Source organism: Fistularia commersonii, chromosome 11, assembly GCF_037954325.1.
Source record: "Fistularia commersonii isolate RoL2024-O1a breed Wild chromosome 11, RoL_Fcom_v1.0, whole genome shotgun sequence".
Taxonomy (NCBI): Eukaryota; Metazoa; Chordata; class Actinopteri; order Syngnathiformes; family Fistulariidae; genus Fistularia; species Fistularia commersonii.
The window spans coordinates 3,320,065-3,344,834 of NC_141294.1; the positions used below are offsets into that span (position 1 = coordinate 3,320,065).

At 41.5% G+C, this 24,770-nt stretch overlaps 3 protein-coding genes across 4 annotated transcripts; all 3 read left to right on the forward strand.

Annotated features, from left to right (window-relative positions):
• Positions 1-595: 595 nt before the first annotated feature.
• On the forward strand, positions 596-13,154 carry washc5 (WASH complex subunit 5). The gene is made up of 29 exons (XM_086154506.1): positions 596-724; positions 1,111-1,333; positions 2,276-2,421; positions 2,547-2,631; positions 2,829-2,929; positions 3,865-4,057; positions 4,160-4,312; positions 4,478-4,591; positions 4,961-5,132; positions 5,544-5,671; positions 5,996-6,125; positions 6,688-6,800; positions 7,680-7,846; positions 8,096-8,171; positions 8,275-8,385; positions 8,834-8,974; positions 9,608-9,688; positions 9,814-9,915; positions 10,200-10,379; positions 10,497-10,621; positions 10,754-10,916; positions 11,061-11,163; positions 11,248-11,327; positions 11,470-11,573; positions 11,837-11,966; positions 12,064-12,160; positions 12,444-12,597; positions 12,753-12,840; positions 12,940-13,154. The coding sequence occupies exons 2-29, from the start codon at positions 1,148-1,150 to the stop codon at positions 12,994-12,996; spliced, it is 3,480 nt and encodes a 1,159-aa protein (XP_086010632.1). The 5' UTR covers positions 596-724; positions 1,111-1,147; the 3' UTR covers positions 12,997-13,154.
• Positions 13,155-13,527: 373 nt separating this feature from the next.
• On the forward strand, positions 13,528-20,170 carry nsmce2 (NSE2 SUMO ligase component of SMC5/6 complex). 2 transcript variants are annotated; one of them, XM_086154509.1, is made up of 6 exons: positions 13,528-13,661; positions 14,541-14,653; positions 14,912-15,065; positions 16,633-16,724; positions 16,831-16,937; positions 17,365-20,170. In XM_086154509.1, exons 1-6 carry the CDS (start codon positions 13,547-13,549, stop codon positions 17,474-17,476), a joined length of 693 nt encoding a protein of 230 aa, XP_086010635.1. In that variant the 5' UTR covers positions 13,528-13,546; the 3' UTR covers positions 17,477-20,170. The 2 variants fall into 2 exon arrangements, with proteins under 2 accessions (XP_086010635.1, XP_086010634.1); XM_086154508.1 differs by lacking the exons at positions 13,528-13,661; positions 14,541-14,653; positions 14,912-15,065 and adding an exon at positions 15,074-16,267 and having other exon boundaries at positions 17,365-17,508.
• Positions 20,171-20,472: 302 nt separating this feature from the next.
• LOC147229215 (protein LRATD2-like) lies at positions 20,473-22,777 on the forward strand. The gene is made up of 2 exons (XM_086154507.1): positions 20,473-20,756; positions 20,997-22,777. The coding sequence occupies exons 1-2, from the start codon at positions 20,601-20,603 to the stop codon at positions 21,993-21,995; spliced, it is 1,155 nt and encodes a 384-aa protein (XP_086010633.1). The 5' UTR covers positions 20,473-20,600; the 3' UTR covers positions 21,996-22,777.
• Positions 22,778-24,770: the final 1,993 nt, after the last annotated feature.

Here is a 24,770-nt window from a genome sequence, read left to right on the forward strand (position 1 = left end):
CGTTGTCCACGTGTTTGGCCACGCATGTTTTCAATATCTGACATCTTGTTCACAGTGGGTGGTGAGGCACCAGCAGGACTCGTATTTTCTCCGGCAAAGGAGATTTATTCAAATAGAAAATCATAAAAATGTTTCGGTGTAAGAAAGCTCCACGCAGCACCCTCCATGAACAGTGTGTTGTTGTTGTTGTTGTTGCTGCTGTTTGCAGGTTAAGTTGATTCAGTGCTGGAGAATTTATCACAGGTTCGCCTCAGGAGATTCATTTAATTTTAGTTCTGGTTTATTCTCATTACACAAAATGTAAACATGCAAACAGCCTCAAATTTACATACACAGGCCCAGTGAGGAAGGAAGAGGTTGTGGATATTATGGGTCTTTGTCGCCACCTAGAGCTCTTAATATGTAACTGTTTTTCTCTACGTGAGCGCAATGAGGAGATTTTAGCACATCAATTGAAAACCGCAAATGCAAAACAAAATATAGAAATGCATTTATCCGAATATGATTACGACGGTTAATGGGGAAACCTTGGCAAGTGTCGATTTTATTCTGTTAGTATCCGGCATGAGCACGGAGTCAAACACACCCACAGGCAGTCATGTGATCGGTCATGAGGACTTAAACAGGGAAGCGAATCGGAAAGTCTTTTAAAGCATTACATCAAAGATATCTTTTTATTTTGGTTTTACGAGCAACACTCCAAAAAGTTTGTATCGTGTGACAGGTTTGCATATTTCGATTTAATATCTGCCGCATCCGATCACTTAAAGACTTGCTAGCTGTGTGCTATCAGCTAATATTAGCTTGTTAATGATAGAAGCTAACGCGTGACCGTAAAATACCTGAATCTTTCTAAGCTCATGTTAAGAAATCTTTAAGCAGATCTTGCTTTACACAAGCAAACCCGAGCGTGGTTAAATGTTACTAATTTGACATACTGAAATGTACATTATTAGCTCATTTGTTGTACCTAGTTACAATGCAATACCCCGCTATACCCACAGCATTCTTCCTGGCTGTCTGGCAGGAGTTGAACTGGATGATGGGAATTTTCAATGAAATAGATTTTTTAAAATACAACACATCTCTCTTTCAACACGATTTCTCCAGACAGTGTGAAATAAAAGGTGTGTGTCCCCAAGCTGCCATGGTGGACTTCCTGGCAGAGAACAACCTGTGTGGCCAGGCCATCCTCAGGATTGTCTCCAGGGGAAATGCCATCATTGCTGAGCTGCTGCGCCTCTCAGAGTTCATCCCAGCTGTGTTCAGGCTGAAGGACAAGAGTGACCAGCACAAATATGGAGACATCATCTGCGACTTTAGCTACTTTAAGGTATGGATTATACCTGACATACGATATACCGAATTGATACCCACATGGGACATTCTTTTGTCACAGTAGCACGACAATGACAGTATAAATATGGGAAAAAAACATCCACAAATAGATTGACAGCAGAGTGGACTACAAGAAAGATAAAAATAGACACCAGAATGACGAAAACAAAAACGAAACAACAGCAAGGGTGAGAATAGTCTACCAAAATGACAACAACAAGGATAAGAATAGAGTGACAATGACAAAAATAAACATTAAACAATTTTTGTTGTTGATAGATGATCTTGCTTTTTTAAGAGGTCTCCAAAATTACTTGGCTGCAGGCTAGAAGGTAAGATAAAAGAAGATAAAAACTTTATTAATCCCGAAGAAAATTCTAAGTCATATTGCAAATGACAGTGAAAATATTGCATAAAAAAATGACACTACATGACATGACAGAGAAATATATTGGACATGATATTGAATTTGAACCAGCCCATGGTACCGAGTGATTTCTTCCTGCGAAAAGGCTGGGTTATATTTATAATGATGTCAGTCTATAATGATGTCTCAGTCTTCGGCTAAAGGTGCTCTAATAGGAACTCCAGTGTGGCGGTGCAGAGAGGTGTTATCCATGATGATGAGCACTGAAATGGAGACTGGAGTACCCATAAAATTCTTATTTAATTTATAAGTTCTTTGGTAAATACAGTCATTGGATGTTATTACTTATTTGATGCTATTCTAGGACAAAGCCGTAATTTTATTCCCACTTAAATCACAGACAGCTCCATTCAAATTTGATTTGAATAAACGAAATATAAACATCAAAATTTTTGCTTGTGCGTCGGTTTAGGCATGAAATCGAAGTGAATTAACTGGCAAATTATGACATGAGCGTCAGATGAAAGCATCCTTAGTTTGCCTTGACATTAACCGTTTGTTCTTTTGCAGGGCCCCGAGTATTATGAGGGGAAGCTGGAAGCCAAACCTGATCTTCAGGACCTTGATGAAGAGTTTAGAGAGAACAACATAGAGATTCTATCAAGATTCTATTTGGCTTTTGAAAGTGTCCACAAATATATAGTGGATCTTAACAGGTAAGAACAGACTGGGTTTTGTGGAAGCTTTGTTTTGGATGCTAACCGCTGTTCCTTCCTTTTTCAGATCACAAGTCTTGGAAAAGTCTTGATGAAGATAATGTTTCTATTTCTCCTCTTTCCAGATATTTGGATGACCTACATGAGGGAGTTTATATTCAGCAGACCCTCGAGACTGTGCTTCTAAATGAGGATGGAAAACAGCTCCTGGTACCCAAACAAAATGCAAATTTCTATTTCGTAGCACTTCAGGAACAACCGTATATTTTCAAGTGACACATCTGTTTGTATCAAATAAGCAAGTCATTGCAATGAAATTTACAAGTCCGGTTTTAATTATTACACAACGAAACCTTTGTGAAAAGACACTTTTAAGACTATTGCATATTTTAATTTTCAATTTTCAGTGTGAGGCCCTCTACCTGTATGGAGTCATGTTACTTGTTATTGACCAAAAAATAGAAGGAGAAGTCAGAGAAAGGATGCTTGTTTCCTACTACAGATATAGGTATGCCCCCCCCCATACACACACACATACACACACACACACACACACACACACAGATGCAAATAACATATTCTCTGACTCATAAGCTCCATGCCTTCTGCTCCTTGTTAACCAAGGAGCTCACCGACCGTTCAGTTCAGTCAATTTAAGTGACGTAAATGTGGATTTGCTCAACCAGTTGGAGAAAAATAATTACATTTCTTGAGACTGATTATTCTGTTTCTGACTGACCGTTTCTTAGTAAAAACTCACCAAAACCCTACATTTATCAAAATCAGTGAAAAGGCTGGTACACTTGTCTTATCTAAGTAAAGTAGTCTCTGTATTTAGATTTATATTTTAATATCAAAGAAACAGACAGCAGCGGGCGGCACGATGGCACAGTGGTTCGCGCTTCGGCCTCACAGCACGAAGGACCTCGTTTCGATTCCGACAAGGATTCTCCGGTTTCCAAGGGTTCCTCCCACAGTCCAAATTGCCCCAAATTAGTGAGTGGGTTGTCTGTCTGTATATGTGGCCCTGTGATTGACGGGCGACCAGCCCAGACTGCCTGATGACAGCTGGGAGGGGCTCCAGCATCCCCCGTGACCCTGAGTGCAGGATGATGGAGAGATAGATGGATAAAACAGACAGCAATATTGTCCTCCTGCCCTTCCTTTGCATTCACCATCTGAAAATGATCTGCTTGGAGGAATACCTCTTAAGGATCAGTGACTGCAATCTCTCAAACACAAATTTAACACAAAAATAAATAAAATGCAAATGGGTTGATTGCCGCTATAGAAAGGTTGCGGAACATTACGCGTCCACATCAGTTTTATAATAATCAGTATTATGAAACACTGAAAATGTATAATAATACTGCTTTTCCTATGATTTCACACATATTCTTGTTTGCATGTGCTGCTGCATAATGTGCTTCTACATTTCTTCAGCGCCGCTCGCTCCTCGGCAGACTCCAACATGGATGACATCTGCAAGCTCCTGCGCAGCACCGGCTACTCCAGCCAGCCTGGAGCCAGACGGCCGGCCAACTACCCTGAGAGCTACTTTCAGAGGGTTCCCATCAGTCCCACTTTTGTCAGCATGGTCATTGGGAGGCTGCGCTCCGATGACATCTATAACCAAGTACGACATGGGCAATGTCCTGCAATTCTAAATGAATATTTGTCAATATTTTGCATGATGGTAATATTTTCTTATGCCTTATATTCTTTCCTCGCCCGTCAGGTTTCTGCATATCCGCTTCCCGAGCACCGCAGCACAGCGCTAGCTAACCAGGCGGCCATGCTGTACGTCTGCCTTTACTTCAGCCCGTCTATACTGCAAACTCAACAGGCTAAGATGAGAGAGATAGTGGACAAGTACTTCCCTGACAACTGGGTGAGATACAGCATGTGGCATCACTGTCCCGACAGTGTCATTATATTTGATCGCAACAGGACACTGAAAATGAAACGACAATAATGCCACTTCCATTTTATCATGAGTTGTGTTTGTGCCATTTCAATGTTTACACTGATGTGTGCTGCTATCATCTATCAACAGGTTATCAGTATCTACATGGGGATCACGGTGAATCTGGTGGAGGCCTGGGAACCGTACAAAGCTGCCAAGACCGCTCTCAACTACACCCTGGACTCTGCAAACGTCAAAGAGCAGGTACGAAAAACTGGCAGCTTCGAGGTCACGCAGTCTGACATCTACTCAATTAATTAACTGGGACTCCGTTGTATGCTGGCATTGATAAGCTGTAAGAGAGTTCAGAAAATAAATTGAAGCAAAAGTAAATGAATTCCATCAGTGACTTCAAAGGGTCATTGTTTCACTTTTCTCAAAAAGACTGCTAAGAATTCATGAGTTCAAAGTGAAATGCCAATAAACCCAGAGTGTGAGTCAGGCCTGAAGAACGCGCAGCGATTATATTGAGTAGCAGTAAATTAAGGCTTTGTCTAGAATCATGTAGCCAAAATCACAAGGCACCCTCATATGTTACATTTACAATTTGTCCACCCCCTGATTTGTTCTCAGGCCACTCGGTATGCTGCCGGCATGGAGAGCCTGAGGCCTCAGGTGCATCAGCTGCTAAAGGAGGGTTTCCTCAGGGAGGAGATCATTCTGGACAACATTCCTAAACTGCTCAACTGTCTGAGGGACTGTAACGTTGCCATCCGCTGGCTGATGCTGCACTCTGCTGAGTCAGGTGAGAGCCCACACAATCATTTACATTTTTTGATAGAATACAATGTAAGCTCTTTTCGATTTTTTTTTTCTCTCTGTCTATTATCTGTCCATTTATAAGTAGTTTCAGCTGCCACTGGCCTCAATATAGCAGTAAATTAAATCAGTGGCTTCACTGCAGCGTCTTTTATTTGATAAAATTCACATGTGACAAATCCAATGTAAACATTAGATTGGAAAAAAAAAACTTGGTGTAGAGGATGAACATAATATGCAGTAGTGAGAGATAACCTCAGAAATCCACCCAACTGGACTTGAGCAAAGGAAGAGGAGAGATAGTGGAACTGTTTTTTTTTTAAATTCCTCACTTTGTGTCTTGCTTTTGGTCTTTTCCACAAAACCAACTTGCGCACCTCTTCTTTGCCCCTGGCAGCTTACGACCCGAACAACAAGCGACTTCGTCAGATTAAAGAACAAGTTCTCAATGACTCCAAGTACAACCCCAAGATTCTGTTCCAGCTCCTGCTGGACACGGCACAGTTCGAATTCACGCTCAAAGAGGTGAGAATCTCTCCTCGGTACAGAAGATGTATATATGTCATGAAATGCATTGAGTTTGTAACAAATAGCAGTGAATCGAGAAGGTGTTTTTCAGACATGTTGGACCTGTCGCTTCCCTTAGAGAGCGAAAGAGTGAATATCAGGATAGTCTAGAATATTCCACCGGGCTGCACCTCTTGTTCATGTAATATTAAGATTCCTCAAGGCAGCATATGGCACGCCAGCTCTTTATTAGGCTAGGACGCAAATCTGATGTTCTCATTACACATTTCATCTGACCGATGCTTCCTCATCAGCTCCACGTCTGTCCTGCCGCTCTTACAGATGTTCAAGCAGATGCTCTCCGAAAAACAGATCAAGTGGGAAAGCTACAAGAAGGAGGGCTCAGAGAGAATGACTGAGCTGGCCGAAGTCTTCTCGGGTGTTAAACCGCTCACCAGAGTGGAGAGAAATGGTGAGCAACATGGTTTGGAAGGATAAAGTGTGGGATTTAGAATGAGGCAGCACCGAAGTGGTGTTTCCCAGACTCTGTCACTAAGCGGTTCAGTCTCGGATCCCAAAATGATGAAATGCAGTTTTGTTTTTGTTTTTTTTCTTTAGACACAAAAAGGTTTGCACAGGATAGCAATGGCAAAGGCAAAAATGGTGGATTGAATTCATATCAAACATACTTTTTTTTCCTGCAGTTCACAGCTCAACTTTCTAGTCGTTTACTTTAGGGCCGGGGTGGCACAGGAGGTTGAACAATCGTCTTTGGAACCGAACATTCCTGGTTTGATTCGCGTCCCCTCCTAGTGTGTTGAAGTGTTGTTGAGCAACACACTGAATCCCTGACGCTGGTGGACTGCAGCCTACTGCTCATGGTTCATCCATGATGGGTTAATTGCAGAGAATGAATTTTCCCATGAGGGATTAATAAAGGATAATTTATAATTATTATTTTTATTATTATTATAACCATGTTTTTTTTTCTTCTCTCTCCTCTTGAATTCTCCCTACTGTTATTAATCTTGCAGAGAATCTTCAAGCCTGGTTCAGAGAGATCTCAAAGCAGATAGAATCTCTGAACTACGAGGATTCGACAGCTGCTGGGAGGAAGACTGTGCAGCTCATACAGGCTCTTGTTGAGGTTAGCAACAGGATATTTACCAGCGTGCCGAATTGGAAAATAGATTAATGGAATGGAAAAGCGGAATATATGCATTTCCATGTGACAAGTGTGAGGGTTTGACAATCAAAGGCAAATCTGAATTTAAGGGGTTGTATTTTTGATATCTCAAAAAGTTTGAACAACAACCTTGGTTTCCTTTTGAACATCTTTGATTCCTCTGGGTAACAAAAACTGAGAGCTGACTATATAATGAAATATTCCTTTTTTGTGTTTTTTTTAACAGCATTTTAATAAGAAAAACAATTGATGATTGCTGAAACCTGGATCTGGGCCTTTTTAAAAGTGATTACTGACCCATTAATTGGTTAACTCCTTAATCATGTTAATGTAATTAATAAATATAAAATAATATATTACCGTACCTTTTTTGCTTAATTAAAATAACATTAAAGAACACACTGGGTGCAGGCATTTTTTCTTCCTCTTCATTGCACAGCTAAATGTAAAGTAAATGAGCCTTGGCTGAGATTAAATATTTCACCAGTAGAATCAGTTGGGAAAAAATAAAAATATTTCCAACTTCATTTAATGCTTTGCAAAACAAAGCAATACGATTGATTGTGATTCAGTGCATTTACATATATATAGTTCTACTACAATTATTGTACAGTTGGAAATCTAAGTTTCAGAGGATGGGGATATATGCACATTTCCAAACTTTTTTTTTTTACAACTGTTTACAAACTTTGTGGACATGTACTACTTATATTTTGTAGCTCAGAGTACCATCATGTACCACAAGTTTTTATTCATAACCTTTAGTAACTCACACCCCAGATCTGAGAATTCGGCGCTATATGTGTGTGTTATATGCGGATGTTTTCTACCCTGCCTCAGGTTCAGGAGTTCCACCAGCTGGAGTCGAACCTGCAAGTCTGTCAGTTTCTGGCTGACACCAGGAAGTTCCTGCACCAAATGATTCGCACCATCAATATTAAAGAAGAAGTCCTCATCACTATGCAAATTGTTGGAGATTTGTCCTATGCTTGGCAGATAATTGACAGGTACTAGTGAGTCCCTAAGGTGCAAGTCATTAAGAGTGATTCAACTGTCACGCACCAATTATCTTAGTATATTGTAGCCTTGGATAATCATAAAACTGCTAAGAAGGACAAGTGTATCTGATATCTAAGTCCATACCATGCTGCTTTATTCATTATTGATTGTTTTACATTCATCGACATGCAGGTCAGTAGTGTTGCCTCACACCTCTCCTATCTACTTTTCCCCCCCCGCTCATGTTTATCCTGCAGCTTCACATCAATTATGCAGGAGAGCATTCGCGTAAACCCATCCATGGTCACGAAGCTGCGAGCTACCTTTCTTAAGGTGAGGAGCCAGGAGCCCCTGGGCTCAACACACATGTCCCTTCGTGTTGAAATTTCTGACCCATGATGCTTAAAGAATCCGACCTTTGTGTCCATATTATCAGCTGGCCTCTGCACTGGATCTGCCGCTGCTGCGAATCAACCAGGCCAACAGCGCAGACCTGCTGAGCGTTTCTCAGTTCTACTCGGGGGAACTGGTGGCCTATGTCAGAAAGGTATCGAATGGAATGCCCGTCTGACCGTGACATATTCGTTTTTTTCCAGTGGTTTTAGTGGGAAAGGTGCATCGCTTTTCATCTGATCTCATTACTGTAACAGATAACGTCTGCATGCAATAAATTATTATTTGGTGGCCACGGCTGTCCCAGGAACAGCTGCGGTCTCAATTATTGTTCTATAACCACCTGGTTGGCCAGTTAACCAGAAAACAACTATTTAGCAAACGTGTGCCTTGAGACACTTCAACCCCCGATGCCGCTGCTTCTCGCAACATTTCTGGAAGCTGGAGCGATTGCTTTCTCGAGTTGTAGGCAAGACTGTTCATCTACTGTGTCGTGCACCATCTGCCCGTTTGGTTTCATTTCAGCGTCTCATTTTTAAAAACTACCTAAACTCTGATTAATGTAAATACTCAGTTTTGGAATTTTGTTTTCATGTTTACAGGTGCTGCAGATCATCCCTGAGAGTATGTTCACATCCCTGGCCAAGATTATCAAGCTTCAGATCCACGACATAATGGAAGTTCCTACACGGCTGGACAAGGACAAACTAAAGGATTACTCTCAGCTCGGGGCTCGTTATGAAGTAAAGCAACAACTGTGTCTCGAATCACTTTTTCGAGTTTTTTCAGCAAGTTTATAAAACCTAAATTAGAAAAAACGGCACCCAGATGCTTTTGTTTTCATGCAGACTCATCAATTTGAGTCAGTAGGAAGCATATTAGTTATCATCATGAAACAATACTCCGTCTGACTGAAAGCTTTATGAATGTGAAATACAAATTAGGAAAGAAAAAAGGATATGCGAGAGAAACGGACTGTAGCTGCAAGGCCTTATTTGACTTGCATTCATTTGAATTCATCAGGCCTATATTGAGCCGTTGCCTTCAAAATATATTGTGCGGCAAACAATGACATTTTCTCCCCATACTCAGTGGTCAAGAGTCTCAGAAATGTATGCTGGGCTACACTGCTGTCATTTGAAAAGAATAATTAATATGCAGAAAAAAAAGGAGCACTGCAAGCAACAGGAGAACATTTGATGTTCTACTTAAAATCTCCTCAAAACCTCTCAGAACACATCCTGGTACGAAGCTGAATGTGTAGCTTTTACGAGGACCTGCTCTTCCTTGTCCTCATGTTCTTGCCTTTATTTTATAGTGAGTCCGAAACTATAAGCATTATATTTTTGAACAGTCATGGTGTCATTTAATCACAGGTGGCCAAACTTACCCACGACATCTCAATTTTTACTGAGGGAATCCTAATGATGAAAACCACGCTGGTCGGAATTATCAAGGTAGGTGGTGCAATTCTGAAATCCATTTCCCTTCATTTTAACACACCGACGGGGATTTAGTGCCGACAATGGCAGCAGTGTTGCCCGAAAACCATTTACCTTATGAATTCAATGTGATGTCTCAGGTGGACCCTAAACAGCTTTTAGAAGATGGCATCAGGAAGGAGCTGGTGAAGCGGGTGGCTTATGCTCTGCACAAAGGACTGATTTTCAACCCCAAGGCTAAGGTTAGATATCACCTCCAAACATCTAAATATTAATGCTAATTGATACTGACTTGGTTTTGATATCCAACATTGGAATTTAAAATCTTGTCACCTTAACTCACATGTACTGTCTTCACTTATGAAGTTCTTTAGCTCTTCTGATAACATTTTAATTTTGCTTCAGTGTAAGCGATGTTTGAAACATGGACTATCTCCAAAGACATGATTTGAAAACATTGTTCCTCGGCCTGCATGTCTATATATGAACATTTGACATGGTATCATTAATCCTCTTGCTCTTTCAGCCCAGTGAGCTGATGCCCAAGTTAAAGGAAATGGCGGCCACCATGGATGGCTTCTACAGGTCATTTGAATACATCCAGGATTATGTTAGTATTTATGGCCTTAAAATCTGGCAGGAGGAAGTGTCCCGCATCATCAACTACAATGTGGAGCAGGAATGCAACAGCTTCCTTAGGACAAAGGTCTGGCTTGCAATATATTTTTGATATATGTCTTGGCTAAATACTTTCTTGAAAAGTGAGTGAGCGGCAGGAAATTGACAATTGAGAGAAGTTGGCTCTTTCTTTGCATCTCATCAGATCCAAGACTGGCAGAGTGTGCACCAGTCCACCCACATCCCCATCCCCAAGTTTCCCTCCGTGGATGAATCAGCTACATTTATCGGTCGTCTTTGCAGAGAGATCCTTCGAATCACTGATCCCAAGTACCCCAGTCCTTTCATTATCAACCAGCATATTACTCAGTGAAAGAAAATATGAAGATAAATGTCTTTATCCTAAAGTAGCGTGACTCTCCTATAAAAATGTATGTATATTTTTTATTATTATCATTATAGGGTAACATGCTACATTGACCAAATGAATACATGGTATGACCTTAAAAGCCACCAGGAGGTGACAAACAACAGGCTGTTCTCTGAGATCCAGAACACTTTGGGCACATTTGGCCTAAACGGACTGGACCGTCTACTCTGTTTTATGATTGTCAAGGAGTTGCAGGTAACTAGCCCACAAAAATGGTCTAAGACTGAGTGGCAATCTCCCTCCTAGTGAGCACTCACTGAACTCAATGGGGCACAGACATATTGAGGCCTTTATTCTGTTTTGGATTCACAATGTAAAGCCTTTTGTGTCTGTAAACAGAATTTCCTCACAATGCTTCAGAGGACCATCCTGAGGGACAAAGCCGTGGTAGATGTTTTTAAAGTTATGCTTGGTGCAGTCAACCCAATTCAGGGCATTGTGGGTAGGTACTGACTACGAAAAGTGTACAACCTGCCTGGATCTCCATAACCCCTCAATGATTTTGCGTTTTATCTCCATACAATAGGAAATGCCAGTAAAGTGTATGCCAGTGCTGTGGCCAAAACCCAGAAAATTTGGGGTGGATATATAGATGCTATAATGAAGGTACTGTTAGCATAATTAGACAAACAAGCTAAACATGAATGGGATATGTATAAAACATTTCTAGAATTTTGGAGAAATTTTCGCAAACAGCCCTCCGATCGAGAAAAGACATCAACCGTATTTTTGGTGCATGTTTTTACAGGTTGGTCAAATGCAAATTCTCAGGCAGCAGATTGCGAATGAGCTGAACTACTCCTGCAAGTTTGACTCAAAACACCTGGCTGCTGCACTGGAAAACATTAACAAGTCAGTTTTATCTTAGTGTAATTCAAATATTGTAGTTATTTTTCCACCACTGTAACGATTCCCGATGATTAGTGGATTTTTTTGTGAAATCATGTGTAAGTTTTCATCCGAGGTTTCAGTTATGATAACGCATGATGATGACTTTGAGTTATATCTACATTGGTTACATTTACATATTTCTGATGATTTAAGTTTCATCTTAAACTACAACGACAGTATATAGCTTTATCCTTCCATGACACTTTTAAATATGATCTTGCAAGGTCTCTGCTAGCAGACATTGAGGCTCATTACCAGGACCCATCTCTGCCCTACCCGAAAGAGGACAACACTCTTCTGTATGAGATCACTGCCTACCTGGAGGCAGCAGGCATTCACAACCCGCTCAACAAGGTTTGGAGATGATTTCTTTTGACATTCATTCATCAAATTCTCTCCAGAAATGTGTCAATCACTGAATGGACTGACCCCCCCAAACTGCATTTCACAGATCTATATCACCACAAAGCGCCTCCCCTACTTTCCCATCATCAACTTCTTATTTCTTATTGCTCAGCTGCCAAAGCTTCAGTACAGCAAAAATCAAGGTAGGTCTAATATTTTCTCATCATATCAAAGTATTTATTTCTTTTCAAACAAGCCAGTTCATTTTATTGTCTCAAGTTAATTCTGAAGTATTGCTTCAACCTGTCTTAAATGAAATAAGCTGCTTTGGAAACTCCACCTACTCCCACGTGGCAATAGTTTGACATCTGATTCTTTGTATGCTTTTGATAACTTGATATGGTGGATTCTTAAGGCTTTACACCAGACCAGAAGTGATTTGTTGAGCTGCTTCCGTGTTTATTTTTTTTTTTTGTCTTTTTTCAGGAATGACCTGTAGGAAGGCAACAGACCCAGTTGACTGGCCTCCCTTAGTGCTTGGCCTGCTAACTCTCCTCAAGCAGTTTCACTCCCGATACACACAACAGTTCTTAGCACTCATTGGTCAGTTCATCCGCTCCATCATGGAACAGTGCACAAGGTAACTAAAGAGAGAACCGTGCGTCAAAATTGGGAATTGTTGCTCAAATCACTTAAGTTACCTTATTTCAATTTAATTGTTAACATGATCTACATGTGGTGTCAAATGAACCCTTAAGTAATAGATGTGTATTTTTACATTTCACTCCATAAAAGTCAGAGGATCCCAGACATGCCTTCTGATGTAGTTGGAGCCCTGATGTTTCTGGAAGACTACGTGAAGTATACAAAACTATCACGCAAGGTAGGGAAACTTCAACCATAGCACTGGATCTGTACAGATCAATTTCATGGTCATTTGGCTTGATTTTATCCTGAAGCTTACATTTCTGTTATTTGACAGGTGGCTGAAGCCCATGTGCCCAGTTTCATTTTTGATGAGTTTAGAACAATACTGTAAAGTTCAGCAAGACTCATCAGAGAAGACTTTTCGATGCCTTACATTTTCATTGTCTATACCATCAGTGTCTTAACGCATATATATTGTACATAGATTTCATTTTGTCAAATGAATTTCAGATAATTCTAACTCCAATTCACTAATAAACACGATTGTTCGTGATGTGAAGTGTGTTTTATTTCTTCATAAATTGGCAGCTATCAGCTTTTATTTTGAAACTGAAGACTAAAAAAAAAAAAAAAGGAAGTGAGGTTTTAGCTTGGTGCTGAGCGGGTCGTTTGCGCTGGTCGAAATAGTCAAGTAGCTAAACTAACTCGACTCTAATGGATACTTTACGTTGAAACTATACTTTTGTAACTACTATAACTATAAAAAACTATACTTTTAGACGCAACACAGAACGAAGGACGTCAAATTCTTACCTTCGTAACGCCAAACGTCTTTTGGAAAACCTAGAATAAGCAGGTGATAACCCGTGCTAGCAAGCTAGGCTAACGTTGAGTTCGTTGAGTATCTTAGCTAACACCACTGTCAGGACTGCGGTAAAGAAATGTCTCTGAGCGCCGTCCACGGGACTCTTTCCAGTCTCAAGGCGTGCCAAGCCGACATCGGGACAGGAATGGATATCGTGACGGATGTGGCCATGGATCTAGCGGAAAGTCAGGGTAAAACCACACAAACCAGTCCTTGTTATGCTTGACAGTTTCACCGTTACTCCAATCAACACGCAGCAGAACGGTCGTTTGCATCGTTCGGTTTCGTACGGATTCAATTTACTTCTGTGCGTTACAGTGCCAATATATTCTTTAAATTACCAAACAACTATAAAAAAGTGTTTAAACTTCGTTTATTATTTGACTCCAGCAAGGATACCTCAGTGATTCTATAAGCTTTAGCAAGCAGTGACTCACTATAACTGATCCGGGTAATGCTGTTTACGTTTCTCTGCACTGTTTACATCTGCCTGCAACAATATGCTTTTTCTTTATTGCCACCTCTGGCTTCACTCTGGACAGCAAAATAAACATTTCATTGTACAGGGAACCACTTTTCCAGACAGTACATATGACATAAATACTTAGGATCTTCAATAATGTTGACTTGTTAAAAACAAGTTAAATCTAATAATAATACTCATGTAAAACTGAAAGTTGAACTATACTCCCATTATAAAGATTCTCTTCTCCGTTTTCCTTGACATCTAATTTTTTTTTTTCGCGAAACACATCACGTGATGCTTACGTGATGTGATAACTAGGTATACACGCACTTACCTTGCCATATATAGCCTATTTTAACTAAGCTTCAGCTTAACCAGCTGCAATGTTCAACCGTATTAGTAGTGGTACAGAACAATAATAACAGTGGGAGACCTGCAGGAGGCATTGCGAATATTAACTATTTATTTTGCAAACATCAGGAGAATCCTTTCTGCAAATACACTTTTGCATAATTCATGTAAGTATCAAATTATGTTTGCCTTCAGTGTGTATTAACAACAAATGTGGCCTGCAGTCACTGATCCAGCTGCTTCTCCGATGCAGATGAAGGGTTGGACCCATGCATCAAGGAGATGGAAGCCATGATTCTGGAGTGTGCCAAGTTGGACAGGGAGATTAACTACTTTGTAGATGTTGTGCAACAAGTCACAACAGAGGTAAGAAACTGGCTATTAATCTAACGCTATCATGGATGATTATTTTCAGTGGAATGATAAATGAATTGAATCGTCTAAAGACTAGAATTAAGGAAAAGTGCAAAATATGACTGGTCCTCCTGAGGGTCATTCTGTGTCCACAGTGACCTGCTTTGTACCGTTCACCCATCAATATTTTTTTTACAAACAACTATTTCTAATGTCACAGTGTTTTGATTTTGCTTAAAGAATTATTCTAATCTGCTTTTTCAAATGTAGGTTACTACGCAGCAGCCTGAGGCCATGTTCAGCCTGTCTGACAAAGTTAAGGAGCAGTTTTCTGAGATAATTTCAAGTCTATCTGATGCGGATCTGCAGAATCACCAAAAAGTTGTGGCCTTTAAAGAAACCATCAAGAATTCTATCAGCCAAGGTAAGGCTCAGCAAGAAAAATCGAGACAGAGGTAATGGAGTTCAAATTTTCTGCTGTTAAACTTAATGAATTGTGTTCAGGATGTGTAATAGACTATAGTACAAGCTTTATTTTAACCACAACTCACTGTGCTTGCATCATGTTATTGGCTGTCAACCCTCGATGTTCTTTCCTGCTTTGTAAGAACTGAGGCATTTCTCATTTACACTTTTTTGGATCATTTGCATACTGAAAATGGACGGAAAACAGGAGCATGGAATCTTGCTTAGTTTTGTGCTTTCAAAGTTCGCTTTTGACATCGTAAGAGAAGGTCAGCTCTGCTATTACGCATGGTTCCCAAAAAGATAGTTTTCCTGTAAAATATGTATACCGTATTTTCCGCACAATATGGCGCACGTAAGAGCCGTCAATTTACTTTAAAGCCAACAGAGCGCCTTATAATCGGGTGCGCCTTAAATATGGATCGATATTGAGCCGCAACAGGTCTCGCATCTACGGGAAGCTGCCGCCGACTCAATTTTTTCCCGTAGAAGAAGTAACGCGCGGTGCACGCCGGGACATGTGACTGCGCGAAGCGCGTATTTTCATTTCCATTTGTGATTGTGGAAAGACCCTAAAAATGTCTCTTTGCAAGAGACACGCTTACAACGCAGAGTTTAAACTTAAGGCTATCAGTCATGCAGAAGAACATGGGAATAGAGCAGCGGCGAGAGAATTCAACATTAACGAATCAATGGTGCGGAAGTGGAGGACGCAACAAGATGACCTGCGCCAAGCAAAGAAGACTAAACAGAGTTTCCGAGGGAACAAAGCCAGATGGCCACAGTTGGAGGAAAAACTCGCACAGTGGGTTGTTGAACAGAGAGCAGCAAGTATAAATGCCACTATAGTCACTATTCGAACGAAGGCAACAGTGCTAGCTAGCGAACTTAACATCAATGGATTTCGAGGGGGTCCTTCTTGGTGCTTTCGGTTTATGAAAAGACGTAATCTCTCCATCCGAACACGAACTACTGCTACGCAGCAACTGCCAAAAGACCACCAAGAAAAGCTGGCCACTCTCCGCGCACACTGCAAAAACGAGATCATTGATAAAAAGATCCGGCCAGAGCACATCATCAACGTGGACAAGATTCCACTCACCTTTGATATTCCTGTGAACCGCTCTGGGGATAAAACGGGCGCACGTATGGTGAACGCAGGTTTGTATTCTCTTAATAAAGTTTGACAGACTTATTTAGCTGTTTTATTGACATTCCCTTTAGCGCAGCTCCATCTAGTGGATGGATAACGCAACCCTAGCCGCTGCTGTAGCTTCTTCTCTATGCGCCTTTTAAATGGAAAAAAAATAGGCCATTCATTGGACGTGCGCCTTGTAGTGCGGAAAATACGGTACTTCAAGTGTGAGAAAAACACACTACATAAATGTAATGAGCATTAAAATTATGGAGTCAATTTCGTACTTGCATGCTGTATTATGCTGCTTTCCCCTACCCAGTTATCACATCATCAGCATCAATGTGTTTCAATGTTTAGAAGTTAAAAGTGGCGATGTTTTGTTTTCCAGCTAACCTGGAGTCCGCCGAGAACACCGAGGAACTTGATGAGGATATCGCAGTAACACAGAGCCAAATGAAATTCACCTGTCCTCTGACTCAGGTACACCACTCAAGCCTGCTTCGCATGCAAATAACTGCTTCCTTTTTGATGGAAATAATTTTGTGGCAGTAAAATTCCCAACCTTTGTTTGATATCCATGTTGAAGGAGGACATGGTGAATCCAGTGAAGAATAAGAAATGTAATCACCACTACGATGAGGCAGCCATACTCAGCCTGATCAAAGCAAGACACAATCAGAAAAAGAAATGCCGGTAAGACACTTTTCCTTGGAGGACTATGAAAGAGCTGACTTTGGTTTTATAGCATAAACAACTCAGCAGACCAGCATGGAAAAGTGATCGCTGCCTCACATTGTCGTTATTTCTCTGCTTTGATGTTGGAATTAAATATGACTTGTCCAGGAGGACAATAGATATAATCCCAGTCCCATTTGTCTTCCGTCCCCACTCTAGTCTTACTATATACCGCATATGCGCTATATTGGCAGCACTAAACAAGAAGATCTTTCTTTTGTAAACAAAGGAAGGCCTGATACGATGGCTGTTGTTCACTTTGAATACATTTGTTTATGCGGTATAAACTGAATCGAGTTTTGCTAGGGCCCGGATTGGCTGCATGTTTTAGATGTTCGAATGCCGTTGAAACCTGCTGAGTCCACTTGCCTTTCTCTTGCTCCAGCTGTCCCATGGTGGGTTGTGGAAACACAGACGTCTCAGAGTCAGACCTGATTCCTGACCAGATTCTGAGGAGGAAGATCCAAAACAATAAGAGACAGAACAGTCGGACATAGATCTCTACATTTTCAGTAGAATTTTTTTTTAACAACAAAACTCCATGCCTTGGTAACAGTTATTCATAAGAGACACTGGACTCACACTCAACCATTTTTTGTCAGCATTGTTCTATACTTTCTGATGCGTTGTCTGCTGTTATTGATGATTCTTTTTTTTTATTTTTTTATTCACACATTTGTAAGTCTGGAAAATTCTGTTAAAACATGTTAGTTGAAAATTTCAGCGGGACCATTTTATGCACGTCAGGCAAAAATTTAACAAAGGATGTCAAAAAAACAAAATGTAATCAGTCGTTTGGCTTTGCCTCACTATCGAGGTTATGTAGTGAATTGTGAGCTCCACAAGAGAGCAGCATCTGCATGGGGATGTTGGGGTAATGCAGTCCACACAGTCAGAGGTGAAGTACTGAATGATTTATATCACATAAGGGCTGATCCTCAAGAAAGTAAAACCCCAAAGATTTCAAGATTCTACTTCTGATATTATTGATCATTTCCAGTGTGTGTATGTCTCATTCAACTTAGTGATTGGATGCTGTAACATTTCACTGCACACAATTTTAAAACAAGTCTTTCTCAGAGTGGAGCAACAATCTGAATAAACACAAAAATAAATAAAAGAATCTTTATGAAAGCATTTGTGATAAAAAACCCCACACCATGTTTGCTCACCATGTGCAGGGTCTTTGTACCACAGAGAAACAAACAAAGGCTGTGTTGGGATGGTGACGCTAATCTTTTAATAACTCTGCATTAGGCGTTTTGAAAAACCTTTTAATTGCTCGCTCCCTCCAAAGACTACGTCACAGCAATAAGAGCATTGCACCGATGAAGATATTAACTGCCAATGTTGACTCATTTCCCCACTCTGCCACCTTTTCAATCAACATTTTTCTGTCTCTAATCTTGTTTACAACACAACGTATGTCACTTGATTTCACAACAGCAGTTCAAATTAATGGATGTGTGTGCACACTTGTAAATCAGCATCACGATAGCAGTATCACGGAATGGGAGCCATTGCGGTGGTTGCCAGGATGCAAAGCCGTAAATAGCCCAACAAACGTGTTGGACAGACATAAGAACACAGATGTTTGCTTTCTTGTTTCTATGCTTAATCTGGCTTTTACATTTATCTGGATAAACATTCCAAGAGGAAGGTGTTATGGCTGTTTGACACACCATAAGCCTCAATGCGTGTTTTGCCCAAGAATGGTTTTAACTTTGGAAACCAACAAGGCCTAACTTCCCCACACGGTAGTCTTGGCAGGGCAGCAGAGGACAGAGACGACTCTTGAATTTTCAGTTATTTCGTCCAATTCATCCACTTTCTTAATTGAATTTCGGAGTTAAATCACAACTGTTTGGCACAGCACAATATAAGATCTCCTCCTTTTGGCTTTTCCCTTCGGGGGTCGCCAAAGCGAATCAACCTTCCCCATCTAACTCCACTCTGTATCCTCCTCCCTCACACCAACTACCTTCATATCCACTCTCACTATGTCCATAAATCTTCTCTTTGGTCTTCCTCTAGACCTCCAATTCCTGCATCCGTCTCCCAATATATTCCCTAAGCCTCCTCTGTACATGACCCAACCATCTCAGACCTTCTGTCCAAAACATCTAAGGTGCTGTTCCTCTGATGGACTCATTCCTGATACTCTCCATCCTGGTCACTCCTAAAGAGAACCAACATCTCCATCTCCGCAACCTCCAGCTCTCCCTCTTTTCTCCTCATCATTGTAACTGTTTCTAGTCCACACAGTGTCGCTGGTCTCACCACTGTCTTGTCCAACTTTCCTTTCATTCTGGCTGATAGTCTTCTATCGCATAGAACCCCTGATACTTTCACGGTACAATATAAGATGACTTACACATTTTTCAAGATGTTTCTCTGATATTGCTCGTCTGCTGTGGTTAAAACCCATTTTAATCCAATGATTATTCCGGTAGCCACTGATACTAGACAATAAATCCCATTTGCATTGTAATAACCTTAAAAAGACCAGTCCACACCTTTACCTGTTCACTGACCTGATATTTCTGATATGTGCTGGTTTGCTTAGATGGTGTCATGTTGTAATACACCAAAATTGTCGTCTTGAGTTTGTGTACATTTTGACTGCCCAGCAGTGAATTAATTAAGAATTTTGAGGGAAATTGTGAAATGTTATCAGTAGATTGGCACCCCCCACATGGCCACAATAAAACAAGAAACTCATGTTACAGCATTACTGTAACACAAGAATGGTGTTATTGGAGTCACGAATGGGTTGCCACCACTTTGGTTTCGACGTTAGATAATTAATCATAGAGGAGAATACCACTCTGTCTGCACTGGATGATTGTAAACTACTGAAAAATAAAATGTAATCGATCATATTCCAGTAAGTACCAAAACCTAGGTATCTGAACATTTATTTAGATAAAATGAGTGAACTTGTGTAAAACATTTGTCTATCTCTACTTCCATTAAATAAGCCGTTTAGGAAGAGGATACAGAGAATATGGTTAGATTACATCCACATCAGGCCTGTTTTGCTTTTTTATCCGGGCTGCCAAACTATTTTCTTTGAATATTTTCAATCAATATTGAATTTAGAAAATCCTTATTTTTTCCTATGGTTTAATTTTGTATGGATGACTGCATACAAAATGTCTTTACATTTATATGATCATTAATGACTTTAAAGTTGAAATAAAATCCTCCAAACTTTGAACATTTAAATTGCCATTTTCATTTTGTTCAATTAACATGATACCTGGTTGGCCTGCACATAAAAATTAAACAAGAAATGTGGCCACCCAAAATAATTGCCCACCCCTGGGTCAGATGTAGGTTGAAGGGAATAACTGAAAGGAAAAGAAATGTTTGTGTATATATATATATAGATAGGAAAATATAAAATTATATATATGCATATAATTTAAAACGTTTTTGCAACTTTTCAAGCTTCAACAGCAGACGCTCAGGTTCCCATTTTGCACAAGTGCCATTGATATCAGTTATATTAATTTACAGTCTGTCATTCCTCCGGCCAACCAAAGTGTGATGGCAACTTTTTTATGCATGAGTATATGTGTGTGTGTGTGCGTGTGTGTGTGAAGCAAAAGAGTTGGAATGAGCGAGGGAGGCGGAAACTCGACTGTCGCTTTAAATGACAACACCTCCCAGCAGTCAGACGATCTTGGCGGAGTTTGGCTTCAACCGCCACTCCGCCTGGTACACCGGAGTGTCTGCACGGCGGCGAGCCGACGGGAAGGAGCCGGGCTGCGGGTGAGTGCTCTGGCTCTGGTCGGTCGGGGGGTCTGGAAGAGGGGGCGGGGAGCGCAGCGATGAGCCCGCCGGAGTGGAGCGCTTGGAGCGGCGGGCTCCGTCGTTGCGCCAACAGGTGCGTCAGGTAGCACCTGTTGGGGGTGGAGGGACGGGGTGGTTAGAGTAAACCCACGCGTGGAACCACTTTTTGACACGTCGAGTGTCCCCGGAAGTTGTCTCACGGTGGTTTTGTGTGCGCAGGTGGAGTTCCGGTGGAGGACACCAAGCTGGACATGGATTACTAGCGTCCCCCCTCCTCCTGGATTTAGTTTGAGCTGCGCTTCCGCCCGCCGAGAACAGGTGGATCCTGTTTCCGTGTTTCTGTCTCCACCACCACCACCCATCCTCCGTCCACCTTTCACCTTTATGGGGAACCAGGTGGAGAAACTAACACATTTGAATTACGCAGAGGTGCCAACGTCGGACCCGAATGGGTTCGACCCGGACGACGACGACGGACCGCGCATCGGCGTCTCTTACATTTTCTCCAACGACGATGACGACGACCAGGACGAGGCGCACTCGGACCGTTTCCCACCGGAGAGCCGCCGCGGGAACACGGAGGAGAAGCCCTTCGACCCCCGGGACGAGCTGGAGTGCTCCGTGTTCTACCGGGAGGAGGTCGTCTTCGAGAGGAGCGCCGGGGCGGCGACGCACTCCGCCGAGAGTCTCCTGAACAAGTGCCGGCCGGGGGACCTCCTGGAATTCGTGGCCAGCGGACAGTACCCGCAGTGGGCCGTGTACGTCGGGGACTTCCAGGTGGTTCACCTGCACCGGGCCGAAATTAAAAACAACTTTCTCACCGATGTGAGCCAAGGCAAGAAAGGCAGGATAGTGAACGCCCTCTACAGGTACCGTGCGCTACCGCCGGAGGTCATAGTGCGCAACGCCCTGGACCACGTTGGCTCCAGAGACCGGGAGCTCTACTGGAGGAACTCCGAGTGTTTCGCGGCCTGGTGCCGTTTCGGAAAACGGGAGTTCAAAATCGGTGGGGAGATCAGGATCGGAAAGCAGCCGTACAGGTTGAAGTTGAGCTTCTCCGAGAAGAAGAGCCACGTTCTCGAGTTCCAGAGCCTGGAGGACCTGATCATGGAAAAGAGGAGGAACGATCAGATTGGCAAAGATGCTGTGATGCAAGAACTGGCCAATCATTTGAACACGGGGCAAGAAATCAAAGAGGACCATTTTACGCACCAGTAGTGGATGGCTGCTACTAAATGTGCCAAATGATGACTTTTCATGGTTTTGAGAAGAAAACAAGAAGAAAAAGTGAGGGAGGGAGCGAGCGTTTCGTCTGCGGGCCTGCAGGAGGTCCACACTCGTGTTCAAAGTCTTCATTATTTCTCCCGGAACGAGATGAAAATCCCGTACGAATGGGTCTTGACATCTGGAGTGACATGTTTCACTCATTTGCATCAGCAGAGCGGATCAAAGATGTCCAAACAAAAGGCCTCTGAAGTGTAAAAACACAGAAAAGCAGGTGAAAACGAGAGGCTCTCCCTCCAAACGTGAGGGCTTACACAGAAATCCCTGTTTGCGACTTGTTTCGTCGGATATCGCTGCTGCGCCTGCTTCCAGATCGCCCCAATTGCCCTCATTTGTCTTTCTGTCTTTCTATTTTTTTTAAATCCAAAAAAAATCTTTGCACAGAGGAGCAAGAAAAAAAAAAAAAAAGAAATCTCTCCCAACATATATTTGTACCTGAGGTGAGAGAGCAAAACATGCTCCTGTAAAACTCAGGTGTCAGAGACCCACGTAGGAGGAGGGACAAGGAACTCCTGTTTTGTTTTTTTTTAATATAAAGATCTGTAAACATTGAAGATCCCTTTTACCCAATAATTTTTCAGCTTTAACCACCGTGGACAGCGTTCATATCATCGGCATCACACTTTTATTGATTCATCTGTTTTATTTTTTGGAGAAAAAAAAACACAGTTGTTTGTATGAGAGAATATTAAAATAAATATATATTTCAACAGTAACAATTTTTCCCTCTCCTCTTTGCACTGAAAGTAACCTTTCTGTACTTTCTAACACTGCTTTTTTTAAAATCCAAATGTTTGGCTCAGACCCTGTAAAATGACCCCCCCCCCCCCCAAAAAAAAAACAAAAACAAAAAAAAAAAAAAAAAATTCAACAGCTTTGTTAGCTCATGTCAAGTTGTGTTTCAGGCATGCTGGACATTTTACTTTGTTTACACCTCTGCTGACTGAAGATAAGTCTTTTTTTTGTTTGTTTTCGAAGTTTAGCCACAGGCTTGAAATGTTCTTCACCCTTGTGTTGCGCTCTCCCATTCCCCCGAAACAACAGCATTCATTACATTTCTGGGAAACGTGCCGTTTTGTTTGTTTTCAGCCAGACATGGGCTTTTTTCCCCCCCCCAAACCTGGCAAAATCACACCCCTCTAGAGTTGATAAGAGTAATACGTATATGGCATTTTATGTAGTGTTGATAAAATCCACATTGCCATGGGGGTGGAAGCCCCTCAGATTGCTCCTGCAAATAGAAACAAACATTAGGACACTTGTGTTTTTCCTTTTTTTTTTTTTTCCCCCAAAGCAGAGGCTATGAAGGAAATTAGAGGAGACTCTCATCGCCTCAAACTATTGAACCACCTGCTCTCTGTTTCAGACGCACATTATGATTCTCAGCAGACGACTCGCTTTGCCCGTGTGTTTTCTTCCACTATTTGCATGGAGATAATGCCGGACTCATTTTGCTGCAGGTAACATCCCAGAGGACCCAATAGTAGGATCTCAGCAATGCTGGTAGTGAGTAGGAAAGCTGCCGGACACATTAGCAATTCCTCAATTCTCTAGGGTCTATCACTGTGATGAAATATGAATTGTGTATATGTGTGTGTGATGCATATTTATGATAATCAGTCATTTTTTAGCACCGGCTGAATGTGAGCTGCAAACAATGCAAAAGCAGCTGCTGGTGGAGTTGTGTAATTGAGAATTTTAAATCACAATTTTCATCATGCATGGCATTGCCAAAATAGAATTATACTTTAATTATGTTACATTTAATTCAATTTTGTTTTCTGATATATATTTGTGTGTTTGTGGTGGTGGGGTCCCGGTCTCTGCACACGCAGTTAACAATACATAAAATATCACCGGGCTGATTTGGAGATTTTTAAAAGACTGAGAATGACCTGAATGAATATGAATATGACTGGTTTATTGTAACATTTGAACATGTGAAGCAGGTCTGCTTGTATGGTGACAGAATGGAAAAAGCCACCAGCACAATCATTAATCAAAGTAGATTAGATGTTACCAGGAAGAGTTAGCTGTTTCACACTGATCTGCTGACACACACACTCACACACACTTTTACCTTCCCTCCTCTGCCATCATCCAAGAACTGTGGCACCAGGGGAAGCTTTCAGTTTGACATGTTGGCTCATTCTTGTCAGCCTTTCGGCCAGCAAGTCTGTCATGTTTCCTTTTGAGGATTGGAGGAAAGCCCACCTCCTTCAGGCAAAACCAGCAACATTAAAGAAGTTGGGCAGAAGCCAGAGCTCAAATCAAACCCACCCTGTGTTTACACAGTGCCATTATCTACAAAAAACTTCTGGTCGCATGGAGACATGTCTGAACTTTGGAGAGTCGTGCTTATGAGGAGATTCTATCTGACAGTCCTGAAGGAACTTTCAAAGTATTTTAGACGTCGCCTCTCGCCATTGCAAGATTGTTATCCATGCAGGACAAGGGCCTGCTCAAAACACCGTGAGCACGTTTGACAAATTCAGGTTGTGCACCCGACTATTCAGCGTCTCAATCTCACCCGTTGTTTTTTTTTTTTTTTTTTTTTTTCTCTTTTTTCTGTTAAATTGCCAGTTTTATGTCTCATCCGTTTCACTCCTCAAACAGTGCCTTGAAATGGTAACGGTTTCTTTTGGGGCAGAAGATAAGGGTTCCTCTTTAGCCGGGATAGAAGCAGATTTATGAATGGCTGTCGGGAGG

What these genes read in the sequence shown, in the direction of transcription:
- LOC147229215 (XM_086154507.1), top strand. Translation starts at nt 20,601, where the DNA reads ATGAGCGAGGGAGGCGGAAACTCGACTGTCGCTTTAAATGACAACACC. An exon ending in GGGAAGGAGCCGGGCTGCGG is followed by an intron (nt 20,757 to 20,996) that starts GTGAGTGCTCTG and finishes TTGTGTGCGCAG; the next exon opens with GTGGAGTTCCGGTGGAGGAC.
- nsmce2 (XM_086154508.1), top strand. Translation starts at nt 15,685, where the DNA reads ATGTCTCTTTGCAAGAGACACGCTTACAACGCAGAGTTTAAACTTAAG. An exon ending in CGCACGTATGGTGAACGCAG is followed by an intron (nt 16,268 to 16,632) that starts GTTTGTATTCTC and finishes TTTGTTTTCCAG; the next exon opens with CTAACCTGGAGTCCGCCGAG. An exon ending in TCACCTGTCCTCTGACTCAG is followed by an intron (nt 16,725 to 16,830) that starts GTACACCACTCA and finishes TCCATGTTGAAG; the next exon opens with GAGGACATGGTGAATCCAGT.
- washc5 (XM_086154506.1), top strand. Translation starts at nt 1,148, where the DNA reads ATGGTGGACTTCCTGGCAGAGAACAACCTGTGTGGCCAGGCCATCCTC. An exon ending in TGGTGGCCTATGTCAGAAAG is followed by an intron (nt 8,386 to 8,833) that starts GTATCGAATGGA and finishes TCATGTTTACAG; the next exon opens with GTGCTGCAGATCATCCCTGA. An exon ending in ATATAGATGCTATAATGAAG is followed by an intron (nt 11,328 to 11,469) that starts GTACTGTTAGCA and finishes ATGTTTTTACAG; the next exon opens with GTTGGTCAAATGCAAATTCT.